Source organism: Panulirus ornatus, chromosome 39, assembly GCF_036320965.1.
Source record: "Panulirus ornatus isolate Po-2019 chromosome 39, ASM3632096v1, whole genome shotgun sequence".
Lineage (NCBI taxonomy): Eukaryota > Metazoa > Arthropoda > Malacostraca > Decapoda > Palinuridae > Panulirus > Panulirus ornatus.
Window position 1 is genome coordinate 11,860,103 of NC_092262.1, and position 14,969 is coordinate 11,875,071.

General features: G+C 37.8%; 2 protein-coding genes and 1 long non-coding RNA gene across 3 annotated transcripts in view; 2 read left to right on the forward strand and 1 right to left on the reverse strand.

The window, feature by feature from the left end:
• Positions 1-12,699, reverse strand: part of LOC139761141 (protein VAC14 homolog) — a 38,105-nt gene extending 25,406 nt beyond the window's left edge. Inside the window, exons 1-8 of the mRNA XM_071685089.1 lie at positions 12,452-12,699; positions 6,598-6,748; positions 6,206-6,436; positions 5,664-5,881; positions 4,849-4,969; positions 3,387-3,510; positions 1,850-1,981; positions 1,102-1,235 (exon numbers count right to left, since the gene is read on the reverse strand). Coding sequence (XP_071541190.1) covers positions 1,102-1,235; positions 1,850-1,981; positions 3,387-3,510; positions 4,849-4,969; positions 5,664-5,881; positions 6,206-6,436; positions 6,598-6,748; positions 12,452-12,552 — 1,212 coding nt within the window. The 5' untranslated portion in view covers positions 12,553-12,699. The remainder of the gene's footprint in view (positions 1-1,101; positions 1,236-1,849; positions 1,982-3,386; positions 3,511-4,848; positions 4,970-5,663; positions 5,882-6,205; positions 6,437-6,597; positions 6,749-12,451) is intronic.
• LOC139761292 (uncharacterized) lies at positions 8,013-9,884 on the forward strand. The gene is made up of 3 exons (XR_011715490.1): positions 8,013-8,125; positions 9,399-9,455; positions 9,821-9,884. It is a non-coding gene; the product is annotated as an uncharacterized lncRNA (long non-coding RNA).
• A 373-nt stretch (positions 12,700-13,072) lies between the features above and the next one.
• The window catches only part of LOC139761142 (uncharacterized), a 59,867-nt gene continuing 57,970 nt past the window's right edge, over positions 13,073-14,969 (forward strand). Inside the window, 1 exon segment of the mRNA XM_071685090.1 lies at positions 13,073-13,607. The gene's annotated coding sequence lies outside the window, so the exon portion shown is untranslated.

Below are 14,969 nucleotides of genomic sequence, written 5' to 3' on the forward strand. Positions count from 1 at the left end.
GAACAACAACTGACTCACTTCCCAAGCTCTCTCATCCCCAACAGACTTCATACTTGCCCCTCTTTCCAAAACTCTTGCATTTACCTCCCTAACAACCCCATCCATAAACAAATTAAACAACCATGGAGACATCACACACCCCTGCCGCAAACCTACATTCACTGAGAACCAATCACTTTCCTCTCTTCCTACACATACACATGCCTTACATCCTCGATAAAAACTTTTCACTGCTTCTAACAACTTGCCTCCCACACCATATATTCTTAATACCTTCCTACAGAGCATCTCTATCAACTCTATCATCAGAGAAGAGGTAGTAAAAGCTTTGTGGAAGATGAAAGCCGGCAAGGCAGCAGGTTTGGATGGTATGGCAGTGGAATTTATTAAAAAAGGGGGTGACTGTATTATTGACTGGTTGGTAAGGTTATTTAATGTTTGTATGACTCATGGTGAGGTGCCTGAGGATTGGCGGAATGCGTGCATAGTGCCATTGTACAAAGGCAAAGGGGATAAGAGTGAGTGCTCAGATTACAGAGGTATAAGTTTGTTGAGTATTCCTGGTAAATTATATGGGAGGGTATTGATTGAGAGGGTGAAGGCATGTACAGAGCATCAGATTGGGGAAGAGCAGTGTGGTTTCAGAAGTGGTAGAGGATGTGTGGATCAGGTGTTTGCTTTGAAGAATGTATGTGAGAAATACTTAGAAAAGCAAATGGATTTGTATGTAGCATTTATGGATCTGGAGATGGCATAAATAAATGTATGATTTGTAAAAAAGAATGACAAGTCCTAATGAAAAAATGGAATGTTTCTTTGTGGCCCACTGTGAAGGTAAACATTATTCAGGTGAGTCAAGTATTTCTAACCCTGGCAAGCATGAGTTACAATTGATATTTTGTTTACTTTCATTAATACCAAAATATCAAAGCTTAAAAATGCTATACATATCGTCTGATGTTGAATATCTCAAATTTTTTTTGCAAGTGTGCTACTCAAAATGCTTTAGGAAGATTCTGCAAGTACCAAATTAGATTAAGAACATCAAACTTAATGAATAAATGATAATGATTTGGTCCATAATTCTAACAGACATTTTACCTTATTGGGGATCTTATTATGGAGGTGATAAATCCATCTGAGGACAGCTGTTTTACACGGAACTGGAGTGTTGCGTAACTGTCGAAGAAGAACCTCCATCACAGAACCAAGGTCAAGTCCTTCATTACAACAATCTGCCAAGAAAAGGTATGGCATGATACTGGTGTAATATAATCTATCAATGGTATAATAATCATTAATATTTACCAAAAACTGACATTTACAGACAAAAATAAGACCAAAATCTCATGTACACATTTTTACATTCACTTACATAGCAGCTGGGAATGGATGTAAGAGTGACCACACTGCAATATGTCTATGCTTAAATTGTGCAAAGCATTTAAAGAAAACCCATAGTGCGTGCTAGAAAACTTTAACTTTTTTGCACCAATTCACATATATGAACAATAGAGGCTATAATCAAAATCCTCCTTTTATACACTCCTGAACACTGGTGTTTAGTTTTCCCTGCATGAAGACAATGAAATCTTCAGTGCATGAAAAGTCTGGGGAAGCGTGCACATCCACTTCCCTTGTCTAAGTGCATATACAATAAAATAACAGTTACCAGACATAGGTCTAATTCTTTACTTGGGCCACTTGCAACTTTAAACTGGTCTTAAGCCACTAAATTCCAATTATCTTGAAGACAGATAACATTAAACACATTCTGAAAAACTGTATTTTGCTATGTAGGAGAATCTTTATACTAAATACTCCTGGACCTGCATAAAAATGTAGTTACCATTAGAGTTTGGAGCTATCAAGTTATGTTCACTGGATGTTGTAGCTGATCCCTCTGGTCCATCCCTGTCATCCTCTACAGTAATGAGGTTCATCAATCCTGAGCTTACCTCTTCTGCCAACCCACGTGTCTCTGATAGGAAAATGAAGAAAATTGTTGATGATGGTGCTTCTCTACTTTCTTTCAAAAATACATTTAATGAAAAACTAGATATCAATAAAATTTAAAGTGCTATTCATTAGAAAAAAAAAGTGTAGGAAAGAAAAGTGAGACTGTGACTACTGGGGCATCTAAGAACTCAGAGAAAGTGTGGCAAAATTAACCGTATGAAAGTTCATCTGCAATACAGCAGCCATCACTCCATCATGTAAACTCTACTTTTACCTATAAAAGGTAGTTCACATGAATACAGCTCTTAAATACACTTATATATACATATATCACATACGTAGTGTGTGTGTGTGTGTGTGTGTGTGTGTGTCAGGAGTCAGGCTGGGAGTGTTCATCCTCCTCAAAGGCTCAGATTGGGATGTCTAAATGTGTGTAGATGTTACCAAGATGAGAAGAGAGGAGAGATAGGTAGTATGTTTGAGAAAAGAAACCTGAACGTGGTGTGCATATGATAAGAGTGAATAGGAACAAAGTGGTATACTGGGGTCAACAAGCTGTCAATGGACTGAACCAGAGCATGTGAAGCATCCGGGATAAACTATAAAATGTTTTGTGAGGCATGGTTGTGGATAGGGAGCCGTGGTTTTGCTGCATTAAATATGACAGCCAGAGAATGGATGTGAGCAGACGTGGCCTTTCTTCATTTGTTCCTGGTGCTACCCTGCTAATGTAGGAAATGACAATCAAGTATGAAAAAAGTTTGATTACAAGGTAAAGGAATTTCCATAACTTTGACTCATTTCTTATTCAAAATGTCCTTAGTACCTCAGACAACCAAAAGACTGACTATAATAACGAAACACAACAAACTTTCCTAAAGCATTTTCTTCCTCTAATTTTTCTGAAGTTCATATACAGATGGATGGGAGCTACATCCAAGTTTCTCCGTGAAAAAGAAGGATGGACCTATGAATGTATCTATGTTGCAATGAGGGAAGGGATCTACAAAGCAAGGAAGAAAGGAAATAAGGCATGTTTCTGCATACTTCTGTACTCTAACTATGTCACTTTCTGTGAGCCCTGCCTCGGATATTTGTCTAGGAAGGCAATCATAGTTAACTTATGGCACTGGTATGTATAAACAAGACAACAGGACAGACAAATATATTTTTTCATGTCTGTTCACTTTTCCCATGGAGTGAGGTAACACCAGGAACAGACAAACAATGCCTTCCTTTGTTCACATCCACTTACTAACTGTCATGTATAATGCCCTAAAGCTATAGCCCCCTATCCAGTCAAGTTTCATATATAAATACAGTGATATATAAAAATTACCATATCTACACCTATTAAGAACTGATTTCAGTAGATTTTTTAATCCCTTCTACAGGTACCATGCAAACCTAGTACAGTGATAACTTACTAGCATATGTTGGATCATCCAATGCCAGACAGGGAATCGTGGCAGTCAAGATTCCAGAGGTATGTGGCAACATCACACGTCCAGATAATTTCACAAACTCATCAATCCATGTCAGAGCAATCATCTGAAAATATATTCAAGTACTGATAAGCAACAATTAGTGCAACATTCATAACATTTTACAGAGGTTAGGCAAAACTGTAAGGTTTTGCATGAGACTACATAAAAGATAATAAAAATTGCTCTCCTGAAGTATGACTCAACCCCGTGGCACAGCACATGAAATAATCCAAGATAAACTGATACACATGATTTGAGAGTAAATTTCTTAAAACTACTCACCACCAACAACTAGGATGTTATTTTTTTGCTGAAAGTTGTCCAAAGGTTGCTACTCTGTAACCCTATTATGCTGTCAGTGACAAGACATGTCTGGCAAAAGTTAGTAATTTCCTAGAGAGGCTTTACTATCCAAAAAAAACTAAGTTTAAGTATTCTAGATTGTTTATCAAGAAAATCGGTTTTGAGCTCAAAAACTGTTTTCTAAGCCTCACTAGAATAAGAGGAGAATATATCTGCATATATTTTTTTCTGGGGTAAGGGAGAAAAAACTCTAACTTCATATTCCCTTCATGTCGTAGTAAGTGACAAAAGGGGGCGGGAGAAGGGAGCTGGACCCCCTTCTATTTCAATTTCTGAAGGAATGACCAAAAGAAGGAGCCAGGCAGGGAGTGCTCATCTTCCTTAAAGGCTCAGGCTGGGAAGTTTGAATGTGTGTGGATGTGACTAAGATGAGAAGAGAGGAGAGATAGGTAGTATGTACATTTGAGGAGAGAAATCTGGATGTTCTAAGGCTCTGAGTGAAACAAAGCTAAAGAGGGAAAGGGAAAGAATGGTTTAGAAATGTCTTAGGAGTACAGTCAGGGGTTGGTGAGAGGACATAAGCTAGGGAAGGAGTAGCACTAATATTGAAGCAGGAGTTGTGTGTGTGTGTCACAGAGTATAAGGAAGTAAATTCAAGAATGATGTGGATAAAACTGAAAGTGGATGGTGTATGGGGAGCATTGGTTATGGTGCATTACACATGACAGCTAGAGAATGGATGTGAGCAGATGTGGGCTTTCTCCATCTGTTCCTGGTGCTACCTTACTAATGCAGGAAACACCAATCAAATATGAAAAAAAATCCTGCTTATTAGACTGGAGGATGTGTCAAACGGAAAGAACAAGATGAGACAAAAACACCTTTGCCACACTGTTGTGTTGCAATGGTGACTGAATCCAACTGCAGCACTACCTATGATAAAACCGCACAGTATATAAATGATTATGAATCTGACAGATTAAATTCCATACACAAATCTATAAATCCACCATGGCTGTTTTTCTGCTGGTGACTAAATGCAATCTATATAACCATATCTTGTTTTGCTGCACTGCAATAAACACAACACCAAGCTTACCTGCACCAGCTGGTCATTCGATTGTGCGTGTGTGATGAGGATGTTGATCATGTCGGCAAACTTAACTCTGTCTGGAGCTTTCTTGATGCTAACTAGGAACTCCCCAACAACAGCCTCACACCTGGGGAGTCAAATTGTGTATCAAATGAAGATACATGAGTTCCTAATGTTAATTATACCATTATACCAAAATAATCATAATAAATATGTCAACTACAATCTTACTCTCTGTAGTTCTAAAATCTAATCATACAATCATACAATAAAGACCACTGAAACAAAAAGTGAAACTCATATACCTGTACATTTACCAAAAGCTTAACCATGATCCATTCAATGTATGCTATAATGAATGTTTTTTCACAAAAGAAAAAATATCTAAAGATCTTAAATTCATCTATCCAATTCAGGCCCTTAACCTTGTTCTCTCTCCATATCTATTCAACTTCATTTATGGCACTCAAACGACATCTCTTTGAAAAGAATACCATTGTCAAAAGAGGTCATTCTGCTTCCCATTAAACCAATTATTTTATCCTGATTCTTTCCTCTAAATGTTGAATTATCATATTTGTATCTTGTACAGGGCTTCTACAACTTGAAGGCTGTGTTACAATTACTTGCAAGGGATGATGAAATCCACTCGAGTGAGAAGTTCCTTAACAAAACTTTATTCTAACAGAGAATACAGAAGTCATCATGTATTAAGAAAAGAATAAAATTAAAAATGATAGTTTCTTTAACTGACTTAATTTACACTTTTAAGTTTAAAGTTCAACATGATACCAAATAAACATATACAAATGAGAACTCACATTTTTTTCACTTCTGGCTTTGGAGCTTCAAGGATGAAAAACAATCCATCCAGAATTTCGGAAAGGAATAAAAGTGTGTCAACATCAGGTACAGTATGGAGGACAGACACCCATGAGACAACCAAGGTTTGTGCCCAATGATTGTTTACATAAAGTTTCTCACGCAGAACAGGAATAAATGCAACCAAGTCAAAGGAGGCACTCTCTGTTACAATATCCTGAGAAAGAAATGAAAGAATATTACTGTAATTAAATTCTGAGCAAACTGCCACACTTATTCAATCACCGAGCAGCAATAAGCAAACCTAGAATAAATATGCCACATATTACCTAGGTATTCAACAAGTATGTTTCTATAGTTCATAATGTGCCTTAGAATTAATAAAAAGAAGTCATCAGGATGTATAATTTTATGTAAGATGTAAATAACTTATTACAGGCAAATATTTCCAAGTCCAACAGTGAGGTTTTAGTGCAACAACTAATATGCATTTCCTACTTATATATCATTGTTACAGCTTGAATTTCCCAAAAATACAAACCTTCATTATTCTGTCAAGCATCTCAGAGCCATTTTTCACATTCTGATCTGCATCCGTCGCCAAACGAACAAGGATTGTGAATATATCATTAAACTGAGATAATACAGTACCTCTTGACACTCGAACAACATTGTATAAGGATTCTGTTGCATAATATCGCACATTTGGATTACTGTCTGTGAAGCACGCCAAAATTGGATTAACAAGTTCTTGAATGTATGGTCCAATACCCTAAAAAGAAAAAGGCAGCAATCAATATTTTGCAAGTCGCATGTGATAAACACAAGAAGTTTACATAATTCATGAAGCAATGTCTCCATAAACATCTAACATAATTTTTAATACTTCACCCATCTCCTTTTCACATGAATTTAATATAATTCAAAGGTTACCCTAGTTCCAAGCCCAATGGCAACCGCTGCTAAACCAATTAGGCCTCCTTTACGAGTATGGGGGTTGTGTGACATGGCAAATTCTTCCAAAACCCGGTTTAGTCGCCTGATCTGTTCTTGATTGTCAACAGCAGAGAAGTCTTTCACCATTCTGAAATGGAAACGAATCATGTGACTGTCCCATATATAAGAAAAAAAGAGACAGCAGGGTGAGTCTGACTATCAAGTTAGTTCTTAGTGAGAGAAGTCAAGGCTACAGAGACATTAATTTCAACAAATACTTCTCTAACAAGGATAATCTTGATTCAGTAACAGTCAATAAATCACATCATCCCAAAGCAGCATGATGAAATGGATGATTACAGTATGTCTCTCTGCCTGCTGAATTCTAGCAAAGAAATGCCACAATGCAGCAATGGCAGGTGAGCAAAAGATGTTACATGTTTACTCCATTGCATATTCTCATTTGATTCATTCTTTCTTCTTCAATTATTCACCAAAAAATCAAACTTTTTGGGATATTATAGCTGATATTTTCTTTCATTATGATTCTGTGAATAATAATGGGATCCAACAATAATGGTGTATCAGCCTCTCTAACTCTACTGCAGTGTGTTACAAGTCTAGTTAATAATTTTTTCAATGAACACAGTCTAAGGACTAAAGCCTGTATATTTCACTTTTGTCAGGCACAGCCAGACATTTGCACGCTATATGCCTGAAGTTCAAATCGATCATCACGACTTACCTTGGCTCACTTAACAAACTTAATTTAAACCAATACATATCAACGTCTCCAGTATCTCCATACTAGAATAATAAATCTAATGCAAGGCATTCTATAAGCTTTGGTACCAATATTCATGATCTTTATGACCTATGCTTTATCCCTCTAAGATCCCTGAATTATATTACCAGTGCTCTGTCCTTCCAGGATCTGATTTCACACAAATGATTTCTATGGTACTCACTGAACAAGTACTCCCAAATTCATATGTAGATCTTTGATTCACGAGATGAGCTGCTTCATACCTGTAAAATTCCTTATCTATAAGATCAGTGCTCCACACTTCTTATAAATCTGATGGGAAGACTGCCATTAAGGCCCAATCAAATAAATGACTAAAATGAGAGGCTGGCAGAAAGCAACCACTAATTCATGATGCTTTCAAGTAACCACAAACTTTTAACTGAGGGACTCTACACTTGATTTCAAATCAAGATTAGAGATATATGACAAACAATTCTCATTTCTGATTTATTTCATCTGTGGTAGTTAGATATTCCTATGTTTTGTTGATAAATATGTATCGTTGTTTAAGAGCACTGTATGAGTGAATCATGGCAGAGCAAAAGATTTAGAAGGGCAATGATAAGATATGGTTACTTTTTTTCTCCAACAATAGTAGATAAGATGACGGTGAGGAGGGATAAGATCAGGAAAAATGTGGGTTTATTGAATTCAAACATAGGTGAAACACTTCAAAAAATCAACACAACCTACCAGAACTTCTCCAAGCTTCACCAAGTAAATAAAATATATTTGAATTATTGATGTTATGTTCAAATATATCAATAATCTCAGCAGCAGAATATCTGCTAAATGTGATGGCATACCCACCACATAGATAAGAATGCTCATTGAATGCTTTGTGTGAACACATGAGCACACTACAAAAACCTCCCAACTGCTTGTAAACAACATACCATAACAGTTACATATTTTTCAAATAACACCTACTTTAACACTAATTAGATCTAGCGTTTTTCTGGTCTTCGCAGCCCATAGCCTTCTCACCTATCACATATTCACTATTGTTGGATAAAAAAGACACTTTACCTTATAACACCTCATCACTGCTATGTTTTTTACTCCATTTACATAAATTACTTCTGCAACGCCCTTTACATAACATTCGATTCATCCCAAGAGAATACTTCAGTAATCTTATCTTTTACCTGAATCAATCATTGTTTACCTGAAGCATCTCATCACCACAAAAACTAATTTGTGTTTGCAGGCAAAAAAATTTGGCCCAAAGTGCCCTGAATCTGGCGATATAGTGCATACAACCATAAATTAACTAGAAACCTTCATATCTTTCAGAGAACAGGTCCTTAGGCATAACAGTGTGGTAGGGAGGCTTTATATGTCACCCCATTTTCTCCGAATCTCTTTATTTTCTGGCAATTAGGTGCCTTCGGAAGGCTGCTCCTTACATATGCTTACTGACTTCGTGCCCTAGGAGTCCTTTCTATCTTTATGAAACTCTCACAAAACATCTTTTTTTTCTCTATACATGTTCACTATTTCCTGAGTTAGTAAGGGATCATTAAGAACACAATACTAAACAACACCCTCACAACCTAGCATTAAAAATCTCACCAGAAATATATCCATTTGAAGCTACACTCTCCAAATATGAACACATTAACTGTTCTAGACACCATTACTGGTAAGGTGTAAAAACATTTTAAAAAAAAAGGTAAATGGTCTCATTCGTATGTCTACTACTGCTGAAATACGAAATAAGTGTAATTTTCATAAATACATTTTACAAATATAAGAAGTAAAATACTAATTAACATGCTAATCAACTAGACCTCATTACTCTTTGTGTGAACTCAATACATGAACCTCCTAGCAACAGTCATAAACACAAAACCACAGCAATAATACATTTTCAAATAACATCCAAAATGATGTAAATATCAGAAGCTTAGGAAAAATTATGTAGGATTTTCATAACTCCCCTATTAGTGAGTAATTTTTCTGAAACAAAATTTTTCTTTTTTCACAGTATGCTCCAGCAATCTTCTTAAGTTTTCTACATGATGCATTACCACTGCAAAATAAAGTAAGATATTCCTAATTTTTTTCATCGTGCCCCTAAACTAGAAAATGATTAAAGATTAAACCAGCACAAATTCATATATAACCCAACTGTACTAAAAAATATAAAGATATGACACCTTGAATTTTCTTTAATTCTAACAAAGAAAAATACCGTACCAGTCCTTCCTATCATATCTATTGTTTATAATATTTATTCGAAAATTTTCCTCTATCTCTAGAGAACTAACTTTATGCATTAAACTATTATCTAAAAATTGTCCTTACGTTACGTTCATGCATTAGCTGCACATCACAACATCATCCATGCTCTACATGTCTGCTTCATTTTACATAAACGTTAAACGTTTTCCCGGCACTACCTCGCAGAAGCAGGGAGTAGTGATGCTGTTTCCTGTGGGATCGGGTAGCACCAGGAATGGATGAAGGCAAGTAAGTATGAATGTGTACATGCATATTCCTATGAGTCCACAGGGAAAAGTGAAACACGATAAGTTCCCGAGTCTCCCCCGATGATGTGATTATTACACGAAAGTGCACTTGGGAACTTAACGTGTTTCCTTTTTCCCCATGAACTCATAGGAATACACCTGATTATATGCAAAATTGTGATCCTTTCCAACATGCATATATATGTATATATCTCTGTGTATGTATGTGCATATATGGGTGTTTATATATTTCTTTTTCATACTATTCGCCATTTTCCGCATCAACGAGGTAGCGTTAAGAACAGAGGACTGGGCCTTTGAGGGAATATCCTCACCTGGCCCCCTTCTCTGTTCCTTCTTTTGGAAAAAAAAAAAAAAAAAAATATATTATATATATATATATATATATATATATATATATATATATATATATATATATATATATATTATCCCTGGGGATAGGGGAGAAAGAATACTTTCCACGTATTCCCTGCGTGTCGTAGAAGGCGACTAAAAGGGGAGGGAGCGGGGGGCTGGAAATCCTCCCCTCTCGTTTTTTTTTAATTTTCCAAAAGAAGGAACAGAGTATTAGGCCAGGTGAGGGTATTCCCTTAAAGGCCCAGTTTTCTGTTCTTAACGCTACCTCGCTAATGCAGGAAATGGCGAATAGTTTGAAAGAAAAGAAAGAAAAGAAAAAGATATATACATATATATATATATATATATATATATATATATATATATATATAGATATTCGTCTGTTTCCTTGCGCTACCTCGCAAACGCGGGAGACAGCGACAAAGCAAAAAAAAAAAAAAAAAAAAAAAAAAATTGCTTTGAAGAATGTATGTGAGAAATACTTAGAAAAGCAAATGGATTTGTATGCAGCATTTATGGATCTGGAGAAGGCATATGATAGAGTTGATAGAGATGCTCTGTGGAAGGTATTAAGAATATATGGTGTGGGAGGCAAGTTGTTAGAAGCAGTGAAAAGTTTTTATCGAGGATGTAAGGCATGTGTACGTGTAGGAAGAGAGGAAAGTGATTGGTTTTCAGTAAATGTAGGTTTGCGGCAGGGGTGTGTGATGTCTCCATGGTTGTTTAATTTGTTTATGGATGGGGTTGTTAGGGAGGTGAATGCAAGAGTTTTGGAAAGAGGGGGCAAGTATGAAGTCTGTTGGGGATGAGAGAGCTTGGGAAGTGAGTCAGTTGTTGTTCGCTGATGATACAGCGCTGGTGGCTGATTCATGTGAGAAACTGCAGAAGCTGGTGACTGAGTTTGGTAAAGTGTGTGAAAGAAGAAAGTTAAGAGTAAATGTGAATAAGAGCAAGGTTATTAGGTACAGTAGGGTTGAGGGTCAAGTCAATTTGGAGGTAAGTTTGAATGGAGAAAAACTGGAGGAAGTAAAGTGTTTTAGATATCTTGGAGTGGATCTGGCAGCGGATGGAACCATGGAAGCGGAAGTGGATCATAGGGTGGGGGAGGGGGCGAAAATCCTGGGAGCCTTGAAGAATGGTTGGAAGTCGAGAACATTATCTCGGAAAGCAAAAATGGGTATGTTTGAAGGAATAGTGGTTCCAACAATGTTGTATGGTTGCGAGGCGTGGGCTATGGATAGAGTTGTGTGCAGGAGGATGGATGTGCTGGAAATGAGATGTTTGAGGACAATGTGTGATGTGAGGTGGTTTGACCGTGTAACTAACGTAAGGGTAAGAGAGATGTGTGGAAATAAAAAGAGCGTGGTTGAGAGAGCAGAAGAGGGTGTTTTGAAATGGTTTGGGCACATGGAGAGAATGAGTGAGGAAAGATTGACCAAGAGGATATATGTGTCGGAGGTGGAGGGAACGAGGAGAAGTGGGAGACCAAATTGGAGGTGGAAAGATGGAGTGAAAAAGAAATTTGTGTGATCGGGGCCTGAACATGCAGGAGGGGGAAAGGAGGGCAAGGAATAGAGTGAATTGGATCGATGCGGTATACCGGGGTTGACGTGCTGTCAATGGATTGAATCAGGGCATGTGAAGCGTCTGGGGTAAACCATGGAAAGCTGTTTAGGTATGTATATTTGCGTGTGTGGACGTATGTATATACATGTGTATGGGGGTGGGTTGGGCCATTTCTTTCGTCTGTTTGCGCTACCTCGCAAACGCGGGAGACAGCGACAAAGCAAAAAAAAAAAAAAATATATATATATATATATGTGTGTGTGTGTGTGTGTGTGTGTATGCGTGTGCGTATATGAGTGGATGGGCCATTCTTCGTCTGTTGCCTGCCACTCCCTCGCTAACGCGGGAAACAGAGATTTTATAATATTATAAATAACCAAGTTTCATATGCTGTAGAGAATATAAGGTAAAGACGTTTTGTAGCCCTACTACTCTATACCTCTATGAAGGTAAACAAAAGTAGTACAACTCCATACCTTACGCTTAACAACTCGACTATGTAAGGAATGTTATTATAATTATCATCTTTGGTCCCGCGGTGAAAGATACCGTCTTGGCTAAAAAAAAAAATATTCTTCTCATTATATGAATAATTCAGATAGGCTCACGTGGCATTAATCCTTACTTCTCTATCTCTAGGGCCGCCGCCTTTCGCTTGTCGTACAACTTGTCGCTGAGGGCTCGAACACAGGCCGAGCTCAGCGGCGAATAATCTCGGTCACTCATCCTACAACTGGTGATTTATCCCGACAGGAAATCAAGCTGGACACATTTCACGGCCCTTTTCTCAGAGTAAATGAGCCCAGAATGGCGAGGATGTGCGTTTAACCTGATCGTGGTCGGCCCCTGGCACAAACCCCTCCCTCGTCAGCTGATGACTGTTTACTCCCAGTGTCCGAAATCGTGACAACGATGCTGACATGTGTTCGGATGACGAAGCCGGAGCTCCATGGCCGAATAACGGCAATGAATGAGATTAACATCATATAAATGAATTATTAAATGATTAATATCTATGATTATTTTTCTAAAAATATGTTAGGCTCTGTGGGGTTGTCCCTGATCTTCCCCAGCGATGAATCCCGCAGACGTGAGCAAAGATGAACTCTCTCAGGCCGACCTAAATCATTATGCGATCTCTACACTGAAAAAAGAATAATAAGATCCACCCATTATAACCGGAGAGAATTGATTTGGGGGGAATGTAGAGGAAGGATGTCACAATGGAGTGAGAGTGTGAGCGAGGTTGGTTGCTCGGGGTTACCGGGATAAAAATTTGACAATAGGGACGGCCGATTTACGGGCGGCGAGTGCGATTGCGCGCGACCCCACTGAGCAGACGACACTGAATGGAAGATGCTCGCTCTAGGGCAGGTGGACATGACCATTTTCCCACTTTTTTTACTCACTTCCAAGTTCTAGTGACGCGGAGAACCCCCCACCATGCATCCGGCTCCTGGTGTCAGTGACTCGGGGAAGGTGTGCGCGCCCGTGACCCGGTGAAGGCGTCCCAAATGAAGACATTACTCCCTAAGATGAGGTGTGAGTGAGGCAGATGAAGAAGGCCGAATCCGTGTGAGCTCGGCATTCCAGAGAGGCTGGTGGTCCATAAATTACTAATCTAGGAGTGTGACGCTGTGATGAATGAAGTGATGTGATGCCCATGTGGTGAGGCAAGTGGTGAGGCCATGGTGTAGGCCGTAGTGGTGTAGGAGGTTGTCCACATGGGGGCACCTCTCCCCATGTCGCCCAGGTCGCCCGCTCACACCATGCACGACACCGTAAGTACATGAATATTTCACCCAGCACACACTACCCCTGCCATGCAGGTCTGCCATGCACAGCTGTGGTGGTGGTGGGGGAGGGACACCTTGATTGCCATGTTCCCTCCTCAAGGAGGAGTGGGGGAGGAGGAGGAGGAGGAGGAGGAGGGAAGATTTTACGCGAAAAATAGTGAAGTTGAGGATGATGATAACTGAGGGAGGAGGAGGTTGTGTGTGTGTCCCTCCTGCTGGTGGTGGTGATGCTGGCCAGGTACTGAGTCCTGTAACTTATATCTCATAGATAACTAATTTAATCCCATAATTATCTTAGAACTAGTTTAGATGTTTGATTGGGTCGTCAACAATGTATGGTTTTCTGGAGGAGTGGGAAGGAGTTGAAATAGGGTTGGGTTGTGCACTTAATCAGTAACATCACAAGTGGCACGAAATTAATTAATCTCATAATTTATAAAACAAAACTGTTTCAACTTTTACATATATCGGTAATGTGTGTTTCAGTATGATAAATGATATACATAGTGATTATATATATATATATATATATATATATATATATATATATATATATATATATATATATATATATATATATAGTCATGGACCCTATAGGATAATTTAAAACCTTTGAGGCCAATCATACTCTCAATTTTTTTTGTCTTAAGTTTCTTTTTGAAATAAATTTCTCTACAACCAATATTTCCTTAGAGTTTATTGCACAAATTTCTACATCACACATGACAAAGACATTGAGCCTCGCTTTAGTGACCCATGTTCATACCTACAGTATTTCCAAAAGGTTTTTTTTTTTAGGGGTCTATTTATATAAATGTATATATATAGTTTATCGTCTTATTGATTGAGAAATGTTATGAGTTGTATTGGCCACGTGTTCCTTCCTCTGGTCCATGATGACATGTGCATGGCCAAGTCTGTATCATGTACATATATATTACTGGATTTATTATGCACAACCTGGTGTTGGCTTTACTTAACAAGGCAATCTCACGCGATGTGACCAAACAGGTGAATGTATATATATATATATATATATATATATATATATATATATATATATATATATATATATATATATATAAGAATAATGAAAGATTAATTGATACGTTCCCTCTTATAGCATTATTACTTTTGACAACAGAAAGTAATTTTCCTCACAGTTGTCTACAAATCTTTGACTTTTGCATATATCATTACAAGAGAAAGATGGCTCTTGATACTGTAACCCGCACTTGCTCGTAATGTTACCTTGAACTTTTTAGAACTAAAAATAATTACGACTCCATTTTGTAATTTATCTCTCAATATGCAAATTTAACAAGACTAAACTGTGGACATTATGAT